The sequence below is a fragment of the Lichenostomus cassidix genome, chromosome 5 (genome assembly GCF_008360975.1).
Source record: "Lichenostomus cassidix isolate B80296 chromosome 5, HeHo_3.0, whole genome shotgun sequence".
In the NCBI taxonomy this organism is placed as follows: domain Eukaryota; kingdom Metazoa; phylum Chordata; class Aves; order Passeriformes; family Meliphagidae; genus Lichenostomus; species Lichenostomus cassidix.
In genome coordinates this window covers 37,408,275-37,431,802 of record NC_139486.1, presented here as the reverse complement: position 1 = coordinate 37,431,802, position 23,528 = coordinate 37,408,275, and the positions used below count along the sequence as shown (strand labels likewise).

The 23,528-nt window shown below is 40.4% G+C and overlaps 1 protein-coding gene across 1 annotated transcript; it reads right to left on the bottom strand.

Annotated features, from left to right (window-relative positions):
* Positions 1-12,831: 12,831 nt before the first annotated feature.
* On the bottom strand, positions 12,832-23,473 carry OIP5 (Opa interacting protein 5). The gene is made up of 5 exons (XM_085062413.1): positions 22,911-23,473; positions 22,705-22,771; positions 21,596-21,718; positions 20,982-21,063; positions 12,832-19,691 (listed from the first exon to the last, which is right to left on the bottom strand). Exons 1-5 carry the CDS (start codon positions 23,347-23,349, stop codon positions 19,599-19,601), a joined length of 804 nt encoding a protein of 267 aa, XP_084918539.1. The 5' UTR covers positions 23,350-23,473; the 3' UTR covers positions 12,832-19,598.
* Positions 23,474-23,528: the final 55 nt, after the last annotated feature.

The window sequence follows — 23,528 nt, the reverse complement described above, 5'->3', positions numbered from 1 at the left end:
TTGTAGCACTGTTCTAATTAAAGGGTATGTAATACCAGGGCTGGTTTGTGACATCTGTTCTTACAACCTCCCCCCTCAGATGTCAGATATTTTTGCTAATGTGCTTGAAGGTGAACACAAATGGTCTAACAGATGCACTGCAAAAGAAACCCCCAAAACACAATCAATCAACAATTAACCTTTCTGCAAGAAACGAAAAGTGTACCCCAGCTATCAGAATCTAACTTTGCCATTAGAAGAATAAATCACATGTAAGCAACTATCTTACTCAATATTCTTAAATCTATATATGTAACCTCTAGTTTAAAAGGAGGTAGACAGTAAGAGGAGTTTTAGAGACCTGAGATCTTAAATTTGTGAAATTTAAAATTGTTCAAAACTAAGCTGTACAGATACAAGCAAATTTCCACAAAAGTAGTATTTTTAGTGTACCTGGTTGCTTATATAGAAGTATTTAAATTGTCTTGAGAACAAAGGTCATCTTGAAGGTGAACGTATGGAAGAGGATAAGGTTGTCAGCTCAGAGGCAGAGCTACTTAATATTTCACCTTTTGTCTTTTGAGAAAGTAGTATAAGGGATAGGATTTTATATACAGATGAACCATTCTTCAGTCTACTGAGACATAAAAAGTCTGCTTTCAAATCTGCAGCCATGAGCTTATGTTCAGACCGTCTGGAGGTTTGACTGCAGAAGTATGTGGTTGCAACCGGTTACCAGAGTATTGTGAGACTGTAGAAAGCAGAAATAGGTTTGATATCGAATCAATACTGAAACATGGCAAAAGAGTTTGCTTAAATACCTGTAGGGTCTTTAGCTTGGCAACAACTGGGCAAAAGAAAATCCAAATACAGGATTTGACTCTAGAAGAGCAGGAGTAAAAATGATGTTAGTTTCTGTAACTTTACAATGGAACACAGAAGTCTGCTTTTGGTTGTTTGAAACTACAGCTTTGGTTGTAAATAGAATGTGGGTATAATATTTAAGTTGGCAGAAGTGCTTAATTTCAGTCTGCTCTGAAACATGACACGGTAGCAAAGCTTGTCTTAAATGTTTAACACGTGTTAAGATTTCGAGTGAAATGGCTTGTAGTAATCTGTGATGAATCACGGTGAGACGGGGGTGTTTCTCCAGAGTTTTCTCAATGGGTACGCACTCCTCTTCACACTCTTCAATACATCCACCCGTCAGCTTCAAGTGCAAAATTACAGCTCATAAAAAAAAATCAAATTATTTTTGCGGATGACACAAACGCGGCAGAATGACTGAAGGCCGCCTTGCGGGGAAACCGCGATGCTCGGGTAGCTGAGCAGGTGCTGCAGGGCGGCTGCCCCGGGACCCGCGTCCCTCCGCGTCCCTCCGGGTCCCTGCGGCCCTTCCCTGCCGGCCCGGGCGCTGTGAGCGGGGCTCTTCCAGCCGCTCCCCGGCCGCCCTTCCGGAGCGGCCCCTTTAAATCCCGCTGGAGGTCACCGCAGGACTCCCCGCGGGCGCGTCCCGCTCGCGCCGCTCGAGCCAATCCCGTGCCCGTGCCCTCCCCGGGGCCAATCAGAGAGGGAAGCCTTGGAGGCGGGAGGCCTCCCTCCGTGACGGACGGTGCGGCCGGCCAATCACCGCCAAAACCGGACGGCTGATGCGTAGGCACGGCACCCAATAGGCTCGCGGCCGAGTGGGCGGGCCCGGGCGCAGCGGGCCTCCGCCGGGCGGCCGGGGGAAGGAGGGGAAGATGGCGGAGTGAGGGGCGGAGGAGGCGGAGGGGCCGGGCCGCCCGCGGCCCCGCGGCCTCGGCCGCGCTCAGGTGAGTGCAGCGGGAGCGGCGGCCGCGTGCAGCCGGAGCCCGGTGCTGGATTCCTGATCGGCTGGGACCGGGCGCCCGCGCACCCACCGCCCCGTCCCGCCCCGTGGTTGGGCTGGGCCCGGGCTCGTTCCCGCGGCGCCGGGCCGGAGCGCTGGGAGCGGCTGGCTGCCCTCGCCGCGCCGACCCCGGGCGAGGAGCGGGACGGTGACCGCGTGGGGACGGAGCGGCGCCGCAGCCGGAACCGGGCCGGTCCGAGCCGCCCGCCGCCCTGCAAAGTCCGAGTAACTTGGGAGCTGGGGACGAGGGTATGCCGCAGCTCCGGCCCGGGCTGCAGCAGATGGCCGAGCGGGAGAGGCCGGGCACAGCTGCGGCTGGCGGCGGCGTGCGGAAGGGAAGCCGAAATGCGGTTTCGCATCTCTGGCTGCAAATACAGCGCTGAATACAGCTACGCTGCTGTTAGCGTCATTATTCATGCGATCGGTGTGCTCAATGAATTCTGCTCATCTGAATGGTTATATCTTTTTATGATGTCTGTAGTGCTGGCACAGGGGTGCACAAAGGGGTTGGCTTCCGCATTGTTTGACAAAACCGGAAGGTACAAATAATCTACCCTGCAAAACAAGTTCTATGGAAAGTGGAGAGATTATAGTGGAGTTTGGTTTAGCCTTATAAATTCATGTGATTTTTGATAATAGGGTAAAAAAGAATTTAACGCACCATGAAACATGTGAAACGATTGCTAAACCCACTCTCTCTTCTTTCCAGGTTACTACCACGCAGGTCAGGTATGCCCTGAATTCTTCAAAATTGTCGGTACTAGAGAGTGACACTTAGTTTAAATTTGAAGAAGGGGAAGAAGCGGGGGGAGGAATCAACACTTCATAGTGAAAGCAAAAGAATTAGTGTCACTAGCATGAGATTCCTTGTGTTCTATATTTGATAGCAGTTCTTTAAATCTCGACTTTGTCATAGAATTGTGACTGCATTTTCAGTCTGCATGTCAGGAAAAAGAAAAAAGTTGAAGTGGTTAAATGAGAAGTACAGCTTTAGATCTTGTGGAGACATGGTGTGTCAGCACACATGACCCAGTAATGAAGTAGTTGTTTGTAACTGGTGAAATAACTCAAAAGACATATAGGCATGTCTGTCACAATTAGTTCTGAAGGCAGTAGGTACTTATAAGAGAAATTTCTAAGGAGCATTTTACCGATTTTTGTGTGCTACATTACTCTTGTAGTAACGGTAACAGCTTAGGAGCAATGTAACATTAAGGCGCAGTATGCTGGCACTGATGAATATTCCTACTTACAGATGTCTGTGTATGAGTTGTTAAAATATGCCAGGGGATTTATCTCTGGCGTACTGCATATAAAGATAATTCTGCTTTATGCTGTCGTTAAAGGAATAATAAGTAATCAGCTTGCTTTCATGTGAAGTTGTACACTACTTTAGCAGTAAGAAATTCATTTGGATTAATATTTATTCTTCATTGCTTTCAATGCACAAGAGCTGTGAGAAGTAGTGTCTTCAAAAAATAAAATCAGAATTTCCTGTTGCCCTAGTATATGTCAAATCAACATTCATTGCTTTACAATCATGCCCACAGTGCTGTGAGTCTTCAGTGTGAAAATTTGCATGAACAGGCTATGTGTCTTGTGAGGGTCACCTCTTATTCAGGGGTGTCAAAAGTCATGGGCCAGCCAAGGCTAAAAAGTGCCAACTGAGTTTGTGAAGAGTCTGGAGTATCACTTGAATGCCTCCTACGTTCATTCTTAAAAACTAGAAAAAGGGCAGAGTTTAAGCCAGTCTTGACATGCCAGAGGTTGTGTGAATGCCAGAAGCAAGGCCTACACAGTCTTCAGAGGATTGAAAAAAAGAGGAGGATTTTTCTAAAATAGAATGTGGAAGAAGGGTTGTTCCTTTGCCTGAACAGTATTCTTAGAGCACATTCCTACAGTGTGTGTATCACAGAGTTGAAAGCTCATCTTTAAACAGTCTTCCCTGTTTTCTCTGCTGCAATAGGACATACTGTTACAACGTTGTACCAACAGTGTAGTAGATGTGCATTGGAAACCTGGTAAAAGAGAGAAGGGGTTTTATTTAAAAATACAGAATAAAACAAAAAATTCAGGCAGATTGTGTGAAGTGCCCGAGATGTCTCTACAGCAGCCATGTGCCATAGCAGGGTGCTGTGGATCCAACAGTCTGGCAGTCTCTGTTGACAAGGGACATCAGCTGACAGCTCCTTACTGTCTTCCTAGGCTGGCAGCCATTCTAGGCTTCAGATATGCCTTTGTGTACCCTTCTGGAGGTGACATTGGCCTGTGTCTGTACATTGTCCTGATTGTGTGGATAATCAGTGTTCTTTGTCTCCAGATCTGGGTGTCTTCTGAAGTGGCAGGGGGATGTGACCTGCTAACCTGCATGCTGCTAACATAAGCCCCTTAAGAGCCCAGTTCCTGCTCAGTGTTCCATTTGATGCCTCCACACTCAGGCACTCCCTTTCTTTCTCCAGTCATACCAGTCTTACACTTTCTCATACAAGTTCTTGCCCTTGCCATGTAGCCTGGATTCACATGCAGTTTCAAAGTTGCCTAGAAAGCAAAAAGAGCATGAAGGCTGCTAACTCTTTGCAGGACTGTAAGCTATTTTCTATTGTATTTTGTGTTTGTAATTTAATCTCTTGTCATTGTTCACTTTCCTGGTTAAATTTGGCAGTTTTTAAGCCATAGGAAAAACCTTAGTGGACTTATGATGTGTAGGGCTAATTTTGCTTTTCATATTTCCATAGGTCTCCACTATACTTAACTTCCAATTTTTTGTGTTTTGGTCTTTCTATATAAATCTGTTTCTAGATCTTTTCTTCCTCAATTCCTCATACTTCTCAAGCTCTCAGCAAGAGAAGAGGAGTCCTTTTAACCTTCTGAGTCCTTTTAATTCTGCTTATCTGGAGCATTTGCATCTGTGTAAGAGGCAAAGATAGTATTTTGGAAAAACAGATTTGATGGATCGGAGTTTTTGTTGGACCTTAAACCAGAGTGCAGGGGGTTGAGTGAAAGTTGGTTGTATAGCTGTATGGTATTATTTTAGTATAGTCTCCAATTCCAGTGGGCTGATTATGTCAGAACGCTGAATTTTTGGGGTTATTTTCTGCCCCACTGGTGAATTAGTAATGCGGTATGTTAATATATATGAGAAGACAAATATTGCAATTTTGCTGGTAAATTTATTTGTGAGATATTTCTTCATCTCTTCTTGGCTTTGGAATTCCTGAAGTTAGCAAACTTCTTGCATACAGGCACCCGTCTGTATGTGAGATTTAAAGGTCATGGAAACCAATCTTTATTTATGGTAGAGCAAAAAAAAAAAAGGGGCAATAGGTCAAAACGTAATAAAAATAGTATTTTCTGAATTTTTAATGAAGGAGTCATGCAGGCAATGTTGAGCTTTCTCAGTTATGTCTTGCTACAGATCAACTGATTGTGTGTTCAGTAAGGTATGAAGCAAGAACAATAGTATTTTTTTCTTTGTAATGTCCACCAGCTTTTATGGGAAGAGTTGACAGTGTCACCATCAGTCTCAGTGCCTGCTAATTTTCAATAACCTTGATGTATATCCAGTTGCATTTGCAAGTTCTATTGGACTACTGTGAACCCTATGCTCATGCAGATGATGAAAGTCAGCTAGAAGGTGTATCAAGCAGAATAATTAAAAACTGGGGCATTCAATGTCAGTGAACTTGTTAAAATAAAAAAAAAAAAACTAGGTTAAAGCTAACAGAATTTCAGTGTTGGATGAACCATTCCTTTTCTGGAGTTGCTTTAAGTGTCACCAGCTGCTTTCTTATTTTAATAAGGCTTACTTTAGTGTTTAGTTTACTTAGTTCATAGTTTCAGAATAAGAGAAAAAAACACACAGCTTTTCAAAGATTGGATTTGTTTCTATTATGACAGGGCAGTTTGGGAGAGCTCCTGGTAACTGTTCCTCTTCAAATTAATTCTTTCTTGAAGCATTTGCTGTTGGTTCCTTAGTCTCTCAAACTCACATAGTGCTTGGCTGGTTCTTGAGGGAGAATTTCAGTAGGAAGGGCCAGAACTAAAAACATGAGAACAGAGTAACTACCCTGAAACAGGGATTGTCTGATGGCTGGGGATTTTCTGAAGGTCCAGGTGTGTGGTGCTTGTAGAAATGCTGTGTTGTGCAGGAGTGTGGAGGCTAGTAATACTTTGCTGAGGATACTGGGAATTTTGAATAATGTAAGTTCTGTGTGATGAGATAATTCTGCTTATAGCAATCCATTATTCTTCCAGTTAGGTTGTCAGCTCGGCATCCTCACTACAGTAGTTTGTTACTAATGTGAAGGCGTTTCTTGCCTTACTGGAGACTGAAAATGTGTCCATCTCAGTTCCTGTGAAATGGAGTTGTCTGCCTGCTCTTAGTTCAAGTTTGTGTGTCCTGGGTCTTCCATACTTGGGCCCAATTCTCTTGATTTAAACTAAAGGAGGGGGGTGCATCTGATAATTTGAAAAATAACATTAGCATGTTTTATGCACAAAGTCTAAAAATAATAACTGGTTCATGGAAGGTGCAGCTAATGTTCTGTGTCTTGTGCAGATAATCATGTATTATCTGAGTGGCTTTCTATATGCAAATTTAATTTAGTTTATTAATCTCTTTCTCTCTAAGCTCACTGAAGAGGATGTGGAATGATCAAAAATAATGGTGAGTACAATTGTGAGGTTATTTAGGTACTAAAGGTACTTAACTATAAGGTACTAAACTTGTCTAGTTTGTTGGCTGGTTTAGTTCCCTTTTCCCTGACCAAAGAAATCTGTCATTGAGATTTTAATTTTTTGTAGCATTCTTTCAGAGAATTGAAATGTTGCCACAGTGTCAGCTTTCAGCTTAGGCTTCACCTTAAAGAAACATTGATTTGACTTTTATATATTGTAACAAGAATAAATACTTTGAAAGCTATAAATTTTCTGTCCTGTGATGTCATTTGCTCTGCTAAAAGTCACTAATTGTGTCATTGTATGAACTTGGAATAGTTATCTTAAAAGTGTTATTTGTTAAATTATAGGATTTATAAATAAATTATAAATAAATTTATAAATGTTATAAATTATAACCAAGTGTAAATTATCAAAGAGAAAAAAGTGCATTCCAAATTTCTAAGGATTACAATAAACTTTGGTCATTTTGATTTATTTTTTTCCAGTGAATGAAATAAAGATGTTCTGGTAGTTAAGGTGTGTAACAATGGGCTATATTCTCTTCTCAGCTCTGTCACAAACTTTTGGCATGTTTTATTGCAGCTCTCCATGTCTGTTTTTCCACATCTTCATAAGCATAAGACTTTCCCAACAGTCTCAGCGTGGATGGTCAGCCTAATGATCAACTGAAATACTTGAGTGACTCAAGAGAGATACTGATACTATACTGAAACATGTACTATATTTCCATTTTCGTGGTCCACTCACTGCTTCTAACATAGGAGCTGAAAATTGTCACAGAAAAACTATGTCTGAACTTGATCAACCAAATGGTTAAGGTAATTAAAATAAGATAAATACAGACAGGGAAAAGAGAAGATGAGGATAGTCATACTCATGTTGTTGTATGTGAGAAAGTTTTTTTTTTTTTTAATTTTTTTTTTCCTTTGTTTCTGTTTCACATGTCTTACTTTAGTGCAGGAGAAAGGTAATAAACATTTCTGGCACTAGCTATGTAGGAGTGCACCTTCCAAGTTAATGCCAAAAAATCATGTCTTAACAGCTTCTGTGAGTAGGTAGTACCAGGTGAGTGTCACTGATGCAAGGCCAGCAGATCAGTGACGAGTTACTGAAATTTGTCTATGCTGTGGATAAGTGGGGAGAAATGAGTAAAAGTAAGAACCTAATGTATATGCTCTTACAACTGTCCTAAATGCTGTTTTCGTCTACAGCACTGACAGTTTCATGACTGGTTAGGTGGTAGCTCATAATGTCTATTTGAGCTGTGACCTGCTAGAGCAGAATATACTCTCTCTGCCATGTGCATTCTGGTGCTGCCTTGTCGTTGTCATGCTCTGTGTTGGAGACACAGTTGAAGCCCCACAGCTCAGTAACAGTGGTATATTTTCAGATGCATCATTTCTGAGTAAGTGTATAGTTCAGCATTTCTGAAGTATTTCCTTAGCCAGCTTGTGGGCATCTAAAGTTAGATGTAAAATCTTACAGACCAAGGGATTATTGCAGTTTGTGAAACCAGATAATTTTAGCCATTAGAGTAAGGCTTTTAAAGCAGTGAACTGGTGGACATTTTAATGTTGAATGTATTTTATTCTGATTCCTAAACTACCTTTCCTGTTTTTTTAATTTGAGATTCCAGATCCTCTCCTGACATTCAAGAAGGTGGTCCTGTTACTTGCCCAAAGGTTATAAGATGTGGATGTTTCCCTTCTAGCAAGCAAAACCTGTCCTTCACTTCCATGGAGCTGAATTAACAAAAATCTGTCCACTTCCTGTTTGAGCTGTCTCACCAAACATTGGATTCTCCAGATGACTGCCCACACAGAAGTACCCCACTGTTTTATTGAGACTCAGAAGCAGAGTAACAGCAATCAGCATTTGTTTCCCTGAAAAAAATGTCTTCTGTGCCAGCTCTTCATTCAGCTCTCTATATTCTGTTTTAAAATGAGAAATACTTTGTAATCAGATGCAAGTGGAAGCTGGTGTTTTTCAGTGATACTTCCTTCTTAATTTCAGGAAGGTTAAGTACTTCTCTGTGTCAAATTGGAATTCCTAGCAGATAAAATCTCTGCATGCATTGTTGTGTCAGACTGACTTGACACATGTGAAAAGTTGCAGCAAGAAAACCAGAACATTTTCTGCTCTGACATAAGGAAGAGACTTACCAAACAACTGGAGACATCTCGTATAGGTGTTTCTAGTCCAGGTTCTAGTCCAGGCTTGACTTTGTAGATAGGTGTCAACTCACATAAAGCAGCTAATGCTCAAGAACAAATGCAGAATCACCTTGTCTATACTGTGCATCCCATTCTGTGATCAAAATGTATATTTGCATGTGTGAACCTGTGTAAGTGCAGGATATGAAGAGCTTTCACCTGAAGAAGAAATTACTCTGCACCATTTCGTTTTTAGCAAAGAAAAAGGAAGCTTTGAAGGCCTCTGGGGTAACAGGATAATGACTAGGTTTGCATTAAATCATTCCCTTCCTCTGGCTTTTTATGAGTCCTTAGCATCAAAAAGAACAAAACCATTCTACAGTAGAAGAGATGGGTGGAACATCTTTCTTTATTATAGAAATTAACTTCTGATGGGATGGAAGAGACCAGAGCTGTAAAGTTGCAGTTTATCCACCTGGCATCCTCACCACAATTTCACCTTTTCCTGCTGCTGATGGAGTCAGTTTTTGATTCTTTCATGACTGAGAACTGAGAGGACCCATATGTTTCCATCATCTAGGTAGAAATAGGCCCAAGAGAATGGAATGTTAGCCACGTAAGAGGGGTGAGTTGAGAGCAGAAATAGAAATGATAGGAATACTAAAGGACTTCTGGTACAGTCCTTTTTCTGGCTCTTCTTATTCCTTCCCAAACTAAGGCACAATCTAGTTGTTATTGTTTACACAAAATTCTTTGTCTACATAATTTGTGATTATATAGGATGTTTTCTGTCATTTTGAGATGGGAGCATATATTGTTTGCACGCTCCCTGCTGTGGGATTATATGTAACTAGTAAGATTTTTGGCAAAAAAACTACAGAACTGGGATATGTATTATATTCCACCTCAAATCTGAAACTCTTCATAGCGCACCTTATTCCAAGCTTGTGATTTAGAAAACGTGACTTGCTAGCTTAAAATGTGGGAGATACTAAAATGGTTGGGGAGGTGTTTTAGATTTCTTGTTTTGTTCTGTTCTTCCGTTTAGAAAACTTCTGGAGAGAGCCAGACAGCCTGAAAATGGCTGAAAAAGCAAACAGTTGAAATCCTTCTTAAATCTTAGTGATAGATTGCCAGAGCAGCATTCTGATATCTAAACTGTGGTGACATTTTATGGGACCAAGTTCCATAGCAGAGTGAGGACAAGTGTTGATCCTAATCCTCACAGTGATGTCTGTGTTTAGACCTGTTTCATAACAATAAGATTTAATGACAGCTTTACCCATTTTTGTTTCCATGAAGCAAAGGGCAGACATGTAAGCTAAAGAGTGGTGGGTGGGATGCTGCCTATCGAAATAATGCCAACTGTAGTGAGCAGAGAGGTGCTCTAAAATTCTGTGTAACATTGTGGTGAGCTGTGTGATAAGAGTTAACTTTGATCTTGATGAGGCAACTGCCAGCTTAGCCTGACTTGTTTTAAGAACTTAGGATTTCTTTGCTGAATATGGTCTGAACTTTCTGGCATTGGAGGCAACTAGAAAAGCACATTTCCTTTTAGAGCCTTCTTATGTTGAAGCCAATAGGATTTAATAGAGATGTCTGTAGAAGCAGGATCCATCTCTAAGTGATGGAAAATACTGCCAATATCATAGGATTACATGTGGTTGGGAAGTATGTGGTATAAGAAATGTCTGATTTTAGATCTGGGAATTTTCTTCCTTCTGCCCATACTTACCCTTCTCACGTTAGAGCTAGCAGTTGTTTCCTGCATAGCTTGATGACCTGGGGGACAGGAGGTATTTTTGTTTTCTGTGGACATGTACAAAAATTATGAATTTGTCTGACTAGAAAGCAGATAATTTAAACTCTTTAATTTCTTTTTCTATAGGAATAATACTTAATATTTTCTAACCCTGCATTGTAACAAAAAAGTAGAATTACTGGTTTTTTTCCTGACTTCTCTTCATGACGATGTAGCAGCATTAGTTTCCAAGTTTAATTTTAGAATATAAGGATTTTATTAGGTTAAGGATGTGGGGCTTTCACAGACATAATACTCCAACAGTGCGTGCCCAGAAGACCCCCATTGCTGTACCTTCCTGGCCAGCACCATTAAAAACTGCTGTGTTAGGAAATAGTGCTTCATCTGACTTACTTTTTCTTGCTCCACTTTTTCTTTATGTTGGTTGGAAATCTTCCCATGAGAAAGATTAAAAAAACAAGGGGCATGTGCAATAGATCATATATATATATATACATATATATATTTTAATACTTGTGGACAAAATGATGTTACAAGTTGTTTGAAAACAACAAAATCACCAATGTCTTCCATTTTGAGATGTGTATAGTTCCATAAGCATTAGTGCTTTGTAGCAAACTGTAGTGCCATGTTAGGATCAGTGCATGAGCCTAGTAGTATTTTTACAATTTCAGAGTGACAAATTTATTAGTAAACAGTGATGATAATGTAATTAACACTAGAAAGGATACAATAGAAACGTCACAAACATGGTCTAAACATGCAGTATCCTCCCTTTGACAAGGCAATGCTATCCTTAGAAATGGAACTCATTCACTTAATGGGCTTCATAGAATCATAGTTGACTTTTTGATATTTGTCTGTCTGTCCAACTGCAATAGTGAGCTAGAGTATGCGAGCATCCATAATTCTCATCTCTATCAGTAGCATTCTTTTCTTTTTAATCTTTGTTGGTGTTTTCTTCCATTTTCAATTTTATTGAACCATTTATTACCCATACAGTGATATACTCAGAAAAGTATGAATATGCTAAGGAGTTTGTGTGCATTCTGTACACATCTCTGTTACCTTCAGATCATTTACAAAGGCTGTTAAATAATATTTTTTTTTCAGATCTGACTATATGATTATTATAGCTAGCAAAACATTATCCTCATTGTGTGATAAGTTAATAGTTGCAAAATGTGATGTTCTAATTATGCGTAGAAGACTTTTATACATTATTGCAGGAATGGGGAACCTTTTTTGGCTGAAGTCCTATTGAATCTTGTAATAACTTCGGTGGATCCTGCATTTACATACATCTTAATGAGAGAGAATAAGGTCAAAGGCTGTTGAAAAACAATGTTGCAGACTGTATCTGGAGCAGGCTGTCTCTAGCCAATGGATCAGGGATTCCCCACCCCTGTATTATTGAGAATTCAGTATCTTGTATTTTAGGTAACTTCCAGTTTTGCTTTCCAGCTCAAAGCTCAATTTTAATGATTTCTGTCTCTCCCTCTGATTTTTTCAGAAGGAAAGTTTAGACCAGGGAAGTCAAAATGATTTAGCATTCAATGGGCAGCTTGGACTGGTCAAATAGGAGACTGGTATGATTCTTGAGATGTGCATTGCTCTGTGGATGGCATCCTCTGATTTTCTAGGAATAAGTCTTTTATTTGGTGCCAGTGCTGCTCTTCACCCATTTCTCTCTTTTACAAGAACAAAATTCTCTTTCAGCTTAGAGAGGATACTGCATATTTTTTTCCTGAGACCTGCCTGTAAATGGCCATTAGGGGGAGGGAGGGAATGGGTAGCTTGGTTTTATAATTTTGGTACAATATATCTTTAAATTAATTAATCAAGAAGCATGTACTTCTGTGCAATGACAGTAATCCAGGCAGAGTTAATGTATGTAACAGGGAAAAAAGACCCCAACAAAACCAACCAAACAACCCTCTGCATCTAATAAATTTCTGAAAAAATTGGACAGGTGGGCCATTTACAGCAGAGCTCTGGGGGACCTGTGCTAAGAGTCAGGTTCGATTCTAAAATGGATGTAGCTGTACCATTGAATAAAGTAGTTTAGTGCTTGGGAGAATCAATTGAAAAATACCTCTGAAACTGGAATGCAAAATAGCACAGTATGTAGGGGGAAGAATCCCTGATGCAAACAAAGCCATAAGATGATTTAATAAGAAAATAGAACTTAGTAGCAATAACTGTTTTGCATGTGATAGTAAATAACTTGCATTAGCAAGACTGTACAGTAGGGTAAGTGGGTAATAACCAAATAAGTTTGTGGCGCTCTGTGCTGCAGGGAGTTGTGTGAAGAGTCTTCCTGAGAAGAAGAGTGAATTCTTCTTATGTTCCTCTCATTGGAGGGAATTTGGCACTTGAATTCTAAGTTAATGAACTTGAGATACATATATATATATATAAAAAGAAAAATTAGTTTTGCCACATGTCTGAAGCACTGTCAGTAAGTGCTGGGGGAAGGGCAGACAGTTCTTTTTGAAAGGATAGCTGAAGTTTCTCTGTATTTTTTTGCTTTTTTGTAGTCTAGCACTTGCTCTGCTTCTCTGGAAACTAAACCTTTCCAAATACTGTACTGTGAAGAGAACCTGATTCTGAAGTTAGAAGCTTTTGTTGTGGGAAGTACTTCTGTTTCTTTTATAAAGACCAATCTGAAATAGTCTTTAAATAAATAAAAAGAGCACTTGACACTCAAAACATTTCTATTTGCCAAGCACAACTGTAGAATTCTAAAAATGTTGTAGCAGAAAATAATTTCAACTTTGCTAAACACTTTTTCAAACCTTAATTGATTTCAGTTGATGTGTGAAGTTTTGCAGAGGAAAGTACTGTGAAGCTGCTGGTAACACAAAGCGTTATTGATCTACACCTGTAGATTTGCACCAAACAAATTATTTGCTATCAAAGGGTTGCATAAAAGAGCCACAGGAGTTCTAAAATGTTCCTAGTTGACACTTTTGAGTGTACATACCTAGTCTACAGACGTAGATAGTAATGTATTCTGAATTACTTCATCAGAGGTTTAGATCAATGTGGCTGGATTTCTTCTTGAAAGCTGAAGTAATTTAGACTGTGACTTACAGCTTAATGGAAGCTTCTTGTGTTTTTAAAGCATGAAGGATGCTTTAAATAAAGGATGAAGGACTTTGGCTCTTTATAAATTAATAATGGAATTCTGAGGGCTGTGACCATTTTTACAATATAAAGTAACAGGATAAGCAAGAGGATGTCTAAATTAAATGTTGGCTAATATGTAATATGCATATAAAAAGCTAATTGATCTGAAAGGTTGTAATCAGCTTTAATTCCAACTATTGACTTTTTGATAAAATTGGAAGCTGGCCATTGGGGACCTTAATTTGATTGTGCTCTGATTACATTAGAGAAATTATAAATTTACCTTGGTCTGTGGTCAGCAAGTAAATTTACATAATAATGAAATAATAATGAAAACAAAGTCATGTTCAGAAGTATGAACTTTGTGGCTGAACCAAATTCTTCAAGGGTATGTCCATTCAGAAAATGGGGGGAGGAAATAAAGACTGATGTAGCCAAGGGCAAGCTATCTTCATATACATCCCAGTTTAGGCTTTTTATAATGATCTGAATTCTGTGGGCTACCAGACAAGAAATTACTATTCACAGCAACAAAAGGAATCCCTTTGCCTTTCAGCTCTTGTACTATGGCATGACTTTTGCTTCAAACTCCTTGATTTAACAGCTTCTAAAGCTAAGTGGAAGTGTTAGATGCTACCACATTTGGTGTGCGATATCAAAAGCGTAATGACCAGCATCAACTTCAGTACTAAACTCAGATGATACAAATATATGCTGTTTGTATATGCAGTAGTGCTGCTGCAGAAGGTCTAGCCAGTATGTGTGCTGGGAAGTGCACCTTCAGGAATTGTACCTTCTGAAACTGAGGGTAATTGTCAAATTTAGGAGAAAAAAAAGTCTTGCAAAGACTTCTTGATAATGAGTGAGAAGAAATTTTACTGAGTTAAGGACACTGACACTTTACACAAGGATTACATTGTCAAGAGCTGCCTGTTTGGATTTTTGGGGCAGAAAAGGAAAAAAATGCTGAAGACAGATAGAACAATTTTTGATGTATAACAAATCTTGGAAATTGGTGCTTATTGCATCCTTAAGAAACTGGCTGGTCTTCCTCCAAAACTAATAATCCTGCTTGCTAGTCAGATACAGCTCCAGAATGGCAGTTCAGGTTAGATTTCACTGGATTTCTTTTATTGAATGATCCAGCATTTTGCCCCTGTAGCACTTTGGCACACAAAAACCAATAGTTGAACCAGGGTGTCTTGTTTAACAGTGCAGAACACTACCCATGGATTCTTATGTCTGTTCCCTTTCAGTCTCTACACTTCCTCCTGCGTTTTAGAGAAAGTGTCAGTGTTCATGACGTCAGCAGAGCGTGTTTCTGTCTCTGAGCCTTTGTACTGGGTTATAATATAGACAGATTTCCAAGACTTTACCCCATCAAAAATTGAAGATAGAAGGTGACTTACTGTTCAGTATGTCCTGTGTTAATCCTTGTCTGCTTCTCTCCACTTCCCCTCCAAGTGAGCATGTTTGCGGGTCAGATAAAAGGCAGGTAATTTGTAATGCCTTAGGAATGAAGAATGGCATGGAGAAACTGAGGGAAAGCAGCACAGGCCCACAAACCAAATCTTAGAGCTAGTATTCTAATTATGCATGATTCAAAATGTCTAGTGTAATGTAGTTATTACCAGTAAATTGAGATATGCATTTATACATAATGAAGCAATAGGAATTAATATACCAATAGCTTGAACTTCCTGCTTTGATTCTCAAATTTCGGGGTTTTTTAGAGAATGTGCTGCCTCTGTAGAGAAGGGGGCAGAATGTATAGATAGGGACAGAAGCATGGCACCAAAACTGTAAATCAGGAACCAGGATCAGCAGAACTCGCCTTTATAACCTCTTGTCTGGTTCATATCAGTGTCCTGAGCATGTAAAAAAGCAGGGCATGAACTAAGCATGTTTAGAGGCGAGATGAGGTTTCTCACCTGCTGCAGCTGTAGCAAGGAAAAGGGTGCAGAGTTTCTTACACGGTGCAGGGGGAGCAACTGGGTGGGAAAGAAAAAAACCAAACCCACAAAACAACACAAACCACCCCAAAACCCAAGCCAACAAAAAAGTAACAGAAACTGCAGACTCAAATTGAGTGTAGTATTTGCCAGATAGTAGGTAATTGAGCTTGAGTATGGTGAGAGAAATTATTTGGAGAAGACTGAAATTAATAAGCACAGTACATATTTTTCAGGTGTTAATAGCTTTCTAATAGACAGTATTTTCAGGTAACTCTAGCCACATAGGCAGCTGTACTGAAGCATACTGGTACCAGCCAGCAATAATGGCATGCGCAGGAATGAACCTGAAAATACTGGTAATCTTGTATATTTTTAAGTTCTTTAAAGAGATTTTTAAACACAGAAAATTAGATTTGATCACTGAAGGTCTTTATCTTCTGCAACAGAGGTTGCAATTATCTTTTTTTCTTTATTTCACTTACTAAATAAAAGGGAGTTTGGGTGCCATCTTTCTGTAAACTCTTAGCGTGTTCTCTGTAATCCAAGTCTCTTAGTTGATAATGCAGTCAATTTCTGCTGGCAGTTTGAAAATAAGAGAATGTGTGGCATAGCCTACATCACTAATACTTTTCCAAGTTTCAACTTGTACTTAAACATGTAGAATACTAGCTTGTTACTGCAGAAATCCATACTTGTAGATTAGCTTAATTTTGTAAGTGGGCTTAACTTGTGCAGAACACTTCTCCATGTGCAGAGGCTCAGTCCTCTCTCTTAAATAGAAAGAAGTGTCTTGGAGGAAGAAACTGTGTGTCAAGTTAACTCCTGTTCATACTTCATAGCCAACCATTCATAAAGCACCGTGACTTGGGTTTAGAATGGGAGTTGTGTTTTTTCCCATGAATGCTCTTTTTAGATATGTAAGAATTGCCAAAGGAAGATAGGAAGATTATAAGAGAAAATAACTATTCTATGGTATCACAAGTGAGACTGAATTAAAGTCTTTGAGCCAACTTCTTCAAGCAACAAGAAAATTTGTAAGACAAGTTTAGCCCAGCAGTTAAACATGGTCATTCTTAATTGTTTAGAACACTATGCATGGTTTTAAAGTCTGTTAATTTTTTTTTTTGTAATGAGTAAGCCATTGTATCCTTTATATATCCCTTCAGTATAATCTAGGGAATAAGCTACTTCAGGATGTCAGTGAAGTTATCTTCCTTTTGAAAATTATAACAGCAAAGGAGAAGTATTAGGTGTAAATTCCTAAACATTACCTTACTACTTAATATTTGGATAAAAAATACTTATACTGAACTTCTGATAGCATTCTTGCATGGATTAGTGGAGGAAATTACTGGTGTGACTACAAACTATGTACTCCCATTGCACACTTTATGTGGTAACAGTGAAAGAATGTCTCCCTGCAAATTCTGATGTTTTTCCAAAAGGCAGCTTGCTTTTATATCTATGCATCTTTGAGGATTTCAAGATAAGATTTTATTCTTTTGACACTGTAAAGAGGAGCTGTTTAAAATGAACCTGGAAACTCTGCACCTGTATACGAATTTTTTTAGCAATAAAGCAGCACAGGCTGAGAATGCACTAAAACTGGATGTGTCATCTGTTCAGAAAACAAATCAATTTACTATAAACTCCACTCCACTTCTGAGGTGTACTTAATGTAGTTTTATCAAAACTTAGAAACTCAAGCTGAATTCATATATGCTGAGTTCATATATACTGCCTGGGGCCAGCTGTCTGAGCAGAATTCAGGCACAAGAGCCTCTGACTTAGACAGCAACTAAACAAAAATTTTTATTCTACTCATTCTAAGATGCATAACTTATCAGTTAAGAGCATCAAGGGTTGTTTTAGAGGGTAGCAGAAACCCTCTGTTGCTTGTATTGATTGCCTAAAAGTAACAGGCCGCCTCAGAAAACTTTCATATATATGTTTATTGTTTTGGTAACTGCATTTCTGAAAAATTTCTTCTGTGGTTGGCAGAGGTCCTCCCAGTTTCAAAGATTACAGAAATGTAGTTTAAAAATTTACCAGCTGTTCTTCAGCACATATTATTTGTTTAAATTCATGCCAAGTAATATAATTTGAGGAACCATTACTTTAATGCTTCATAAGAAACCAGGACCCAAGCAAGATAAAGTGATGTTTTTCTTTCTGCAAACATAATCAAAGGAAAAGAAGTAGGCCTAAGACTCACATGATATTGGTAATGATTTGCACAATATGAATTTCTGAATTTCAGCTTTTAGTTAAGAAGTTCCTTCTTTACAACTTTAAATATAATACAAAAATGTAACTGACAGCTTTCTTTTTCTTCTAGGGGTCAACATTAATGAAGCAAAACAATTTATCACTATTATTCATAGTAAAGACGTAAAGTCTATAGCAAGAAACAGTCTCAATGCAGAAACTGGGATGAAATGGCAAAAGCAAGCAGTCCCATTATCAGTCACGTTTCATAGACTGATGGAACAACACAAGCACTGCCACTTAGGAAGTAATATGAAGGTGGTATTAGAATTTGTGAGGGTGCCACCTCTGCCTGCAGAATGACTGTTGATGATATTCTATGGTTTTCCTTATCACAATGAACTGAGACCATACGGAACTCCCAAACAAAAAGCAGTACAGTGAAAATTAGTAGTAGCTTAAGTGCCCACCTCAAACTTCTGAGGTGCCTTACAGTCAGTTTCATCCCTTCTGCTCCAAGCCCATTATGAGTTACTTTACAAATAAGACAAAACACAGGGAGGACTGGCAATGAGGTATGCAACCTGCTGGTCATATATATGGAAGTAGAAGGCAATTTGCATCACTGGAATTAAGGTGTCCAAGTAAATAGAATCCTTTCTAGACTGCTACAGACAGCTACTAAAATCTCCATAAAGTTCATTATTCCTTTACGGAAAAACATTAGCCTTTTAGGCAGCAAAAGGGAGAGGAAAAGGACCCTTAATTTTCCAACGAACAGGTATTGGGGATATTCCGTCCTAGTGGCAAAGGGTAAGTGCTCTTTCTTTTCTGTAAAACTATTTTCTAAATGTCTGGAAATAAACAGAACCAATTTGCAACAGAGAGAAATGCCAATGAGGAATGAATACCCATTAGGTATTTTTTATGAAACGTCTTAACTGGCCAATTGAAGGTAGCAGGCAAATCATAACTTCAGCAGCGCAGTGTTCCCACGACTGGGCAGAAGACTGTTCCTTGGTTTCACAGTTCAGTGCTCAAATCTGTTGAAGGCAGTTGCTTATAGCCTTAGCTGGCAGAATCTGACTCAGTCCTGTGCAGCCATGGGGCTGCACTTCAGCAGACTTGGCAGACAGGTGGGTTGCCCTTTAATTGAAATCCAAAACCTTGTGTTCCTGCCTGCATGGTACCATCCAGATTGATGCACTAAGAACACTGTGCAGCATGCATGACATGCTAGTCTGCTGCTTTTGCAGGCAACACACACAAGTAAATCTAAAACCTATTCCACTATTCCAAAACTGAGTCCATTAGCAGTGGTTCACATATGAGATGTAGTTAATGCGCCACTTAACCAAAAATTAGCTGCCATTAACACTGTATTTGTATTAAAAGGTAGGACAAGAACTCTAGATCTCCAAGAATGTTCAATTTGTAATAGCAGCTCTTGAATCTCCTCACCTTGTTAGTATGTTTTGTATAGCTCCAGAAACCTGGCTTTAGTATTTGAAAGGGTGGTTTTCTCCCGAGGCCACTAGAAAAAAAACAGAGTCACAGCTATACAGCCTCAGAGAATCACACACTGCATGGGTGAGCTATTCAGTCTTCCAAGCATAACTTCAGAATGTCAGATTTTCAGGTGTTCCCCTGATGGGATGCACTTCATCATCAGTTCTTTCCTTACATGGATAAAGTGACAGATCAATACTCAAATCCATTCTGGTGCACTATTTTATCATAACAACCAAACTCAGCAGAGATGCAGAAACAACTCCAGCAGTTCTTGAAAATGGTTATTAGTTGGCATTAACTCCTGCATATCCGGGCAGTAGGTCATCTGGATCTTATGAAGAGTTTTGCTATTCTGTTACATAATTATTTTGTTCTAGTTCCTCTAGCTTCTTCATCACCAAATCTATGCGAGCGTGGAATTCCACAAGCTTTTCTTTCACCTAGAAGAAAGGAGAAATAAGAGTATCAAAATTAGCAAAAATTGTCCTAACACTGGATCTTTGAATGACCTGCACCCGACTTTCAGTGGCTATAAAGCAGACTTTCAAGATGATAAAATATAAAGGGCTTGATTACTACACTGCATGTTTAGTACATGAGACTAAACCCAAATCAGAGGGCTGCACTACAAACTGGAGATAGATGAATATGTACCAGTATCAGCCCTTCCAGGGACACAGTGGAAATAACTACTTAAGGAGCTGGAGTTGCTGGAGTTTTACTATGATGGATCTGATCTTTCCTAGTTAACTTATTACAAGTTTTCACACAGCCAAAGACCTTATTGGACAATATCTGGACAAACTGATATCATTAGCTTAGGAATACACATGGACATTATGTCTCAAAAAGCAAAGGCCAGATGCTTGAGCTTGTTCTAGTCAACAAGCAAACTCTCCAGTCACATAATTTGTGTTTGCAATGAAATACTATCATATTTTTACTTCAATCATGTATTTTTACTAAATCATGTCTCGACTTTAGAAGTTTTGCCTGGATAAGATTTTTGCATCTTAGCCTCACTTGACCTGTAAAAACACTCTGATCTTACAGTTACTGGAATATGACCTGAAAGAGGACAAAACTTAAGAAATGTCAAAGGCCCATTAGAAGAGAAACTAAAATCTAAACTCAAAGGAACCCAAAAAAAGAAGTAAGGAACAAGTAAGCATATAAATACTGGGTATGCTGGCTGTGTTCTACACACAGTAACTTTATTTGAGCTAAGGGACAGGCAATTAACTAACATAACAACTAATCAGGTTACAAATAAAAACATCCAATTTGAATACCAAGACAGGAGGGAGGTCCTAGTGTTGTCTCTGAAACTATAAATACTGCCATGCTGTTTTGTGCTTACATGGACATAAAAATATAACTTTAAAAATCCCTTTCAAATAAAAAATTACTATTTTTTAAATTCTTCAACACTAGTAGTAATACTTAGGCCAAGTCTGTACAAATGATTCTTGGGTTTCCTTTCTTTGTAAGGTATAGAGATAAAAGGATAACAAACTTGCCAAAATTTAGCTAGAACTGGGTATGCTCTGCAGATCAGAGGTCTTAGAAAATCTTCCATGTCTCCTGCATTGAGTCAGTTACTGTCACATAAGGCAGCATTTTTTCAATCTTAGGCACACAAAACCCCCACATTTGAATCGATGTTTTTGAACTAACATCCAAAATTATCAGCATTTTAAAAGTATTTTCCATTTATGTGGAAATCTTACTTTGTGCATTTGTTCCTTTAAGGTCACAGCAGGAAATTGCACCTTAGAAGCTTCTATAATCATTTGATTTTTTAAAAGGTAACTGGAAAACAAAAGGGGAAAGGGGAAAAAAAAACCACAAGAAAAACAGTTAAAAAGCCCATAGTTACATTCATTATTTAGACAAATGATTTAAGATGATTTTGAAGCAGATGCAAGGTTGTTGCCAAAAGTAATAAAGAATTATGAAAATATTCAAAACATAACAATGATTTTACTTTGAAATCAGATCCTCTCATCACTGGATATAAGTAATTTACAGCTTCTGTCATCAAGTCCTCAACCTATCATGGAACCACTTTGATACCTTACATTAGCTAAATGAATCTGGAACTGAAGGAGATTTCAGTATTGCACACAACTAAATTTAAACTTTTCCATTACACGAGGATGCTCAAGAGGTGCAAGGCAAATCAAATGAATTCACATCAACACAATTTAGACATCAAGGCTATTAAAATCCCACACCAATGTGCTCACACAAAAGTCAAACCACTTTTGTTAGCTGTTGATAGTTGTACAATAACTTACAACTACCTGTGAAGTCATTGGCCATAAGAATACAGTGTGCTCACCAGATGATGCTCTCCTTGAAGAAACAGAACAAGCCTCGGAGATATGCCAGGTCACTGGCAGAAGAATAAAGAATGAAGCCCACGGCCAAGCCGCATGACCGACAGGATAATAAATAATAAGCACTAAAAGGAGAAAGGGAAAACTGTTCTTAAACAGAGGCTTTTGAAACCATAGATGCTGCATGTTTGTCAGAGGGTATCAAATCCTCAGTTCTATTGGGGCAAAATCCAAGACGTAACAATGCCTTCTCCTCAAAAGAATATGTACAAAAATAACATGACCATAAGAAACTGGGCATGTGAAAGATGTGATCTCTCTAATAAGTGAAGTTGCAATTAAGGAAGAAAATGCATATCTTACTATCACAGAATGGTTTAAACTATACTACTCAAACATGATTTAACTGATAAAACAATGCATGTGCCAGGTGAAAATTCTTTCTAATAAAACAGATTATTGTCCCATGCAGAGAGAGGGGCAGGGAAAAAAGTAAAAAAAAAAAGAGCCAGTCTTATATTGAAAAAGTTCCCAGTCCCTATAGTTTGTAAAACAGCCTTTAAACATAATTTAAACAAACGACTGGTTCTGTAAGCCCCCAGGTAACATTTTACATCCTTTCCATTAGACTGAGTTACCAAACTTCTTGTTAACTGCACATTTATGAATAGGGCAGCACGAGTTTTTCATTTTCACTATTAAGAAAAACCAACCAACCAAAAGCCACACCCCCCAAAAAAACCCCAAACCAAACCAAACTAAAAATCCCCACCAAACCCAAACAAAACCCAGAGATGCTTTAATTCAAGTAAGAGACCTTTTTGGGACGGGAAGAAAGGGACTTACAAGTTAAGCTGTCTTTTACTACATTGCTCAAATGTTTCTCTCCACGTACAGAGGTTAGAGCAGCAGAACTTTTGATTTCAAGCGAAAACTACATCCCATCCCAAGTGGTGAAACTGGGGCACAGATGTCACTTCGCCAAGGCCCTGAGAAGCCCCGCGCACAAGCCGGAGGAGCTCCCGGCCTTGCCGGAGTCCGGCTTTGTCCACACGATTTACAGCGGAGGCCACTCACGGCAGAGCCGATGGCAAGAGCAGGAACTACGCACCATCCCAGGAGGGCTCCCTCTAGGCCGAGCAACAGCGAATCCTCCCAAGTCACATCGCCGGTGACTTCTGGGGAGAAAGGGAGAGAGACGCGCTGCAGCCGAGAGTCTCCAGCCCAGCCCAGCCCAGCCCAGCCCCCGCCGCCCGCCCCGAGCCCCGCGCAGGAAGCGGCAGCTCGTAGGTCCCCCCGGCCCGGCGAGGCACTGACTGAAGCAGATGAGGACGCTCAGCCCCGGCGGCTCTTGCCCGCACAGCTGCAGCGAGTCCCCCAGCACCGTCCAGCAGCCGCGGCAGTGGAACACGGCGCACTCCTCCGGCAGCGAACCCCGCCGCCGTGGCGGCGACGCTGGTACCGGGGCCGGCGGCAAAGAAGACGACGGCGGCGGCGACGGGGGGACCCAAGCGGTAGCGGCGGCGGCGGGCGCCCTCTCCGCGATGGCGCCGACGGGCCGCGGGTCCTGGAGCGGCTCCCGCGGCTGCCGCCGCAGCGGTGACGCTGGCACCGGGGCCGGCGGCAGAGAAGACGACGGCGGCGGCGACAGCGGGACCCAAGCGGTAGAGGCGGGAGCAGACGCCCGCTCCACCACGATGGTCCCGACGGGCCGCGGGTCCCGGAGCAGCTCCTGCAGCTGCCGCCGCACCGCCATCGCCTACCGCCGAGCGTTCGAGCGCGCCGCCCGCCCTCCGAGCCTCGCGATTGGAGCGCGGTTCGCCGTCTGCGTTGCCATTGGGCAGAGGACACATCAATCCCCGCCGCCCGAGGCTATTGGCCAGCGGGCCGCACGGCGCGAGACTTTCTTTTCCGGGAACGCCTAATTACGCTCGA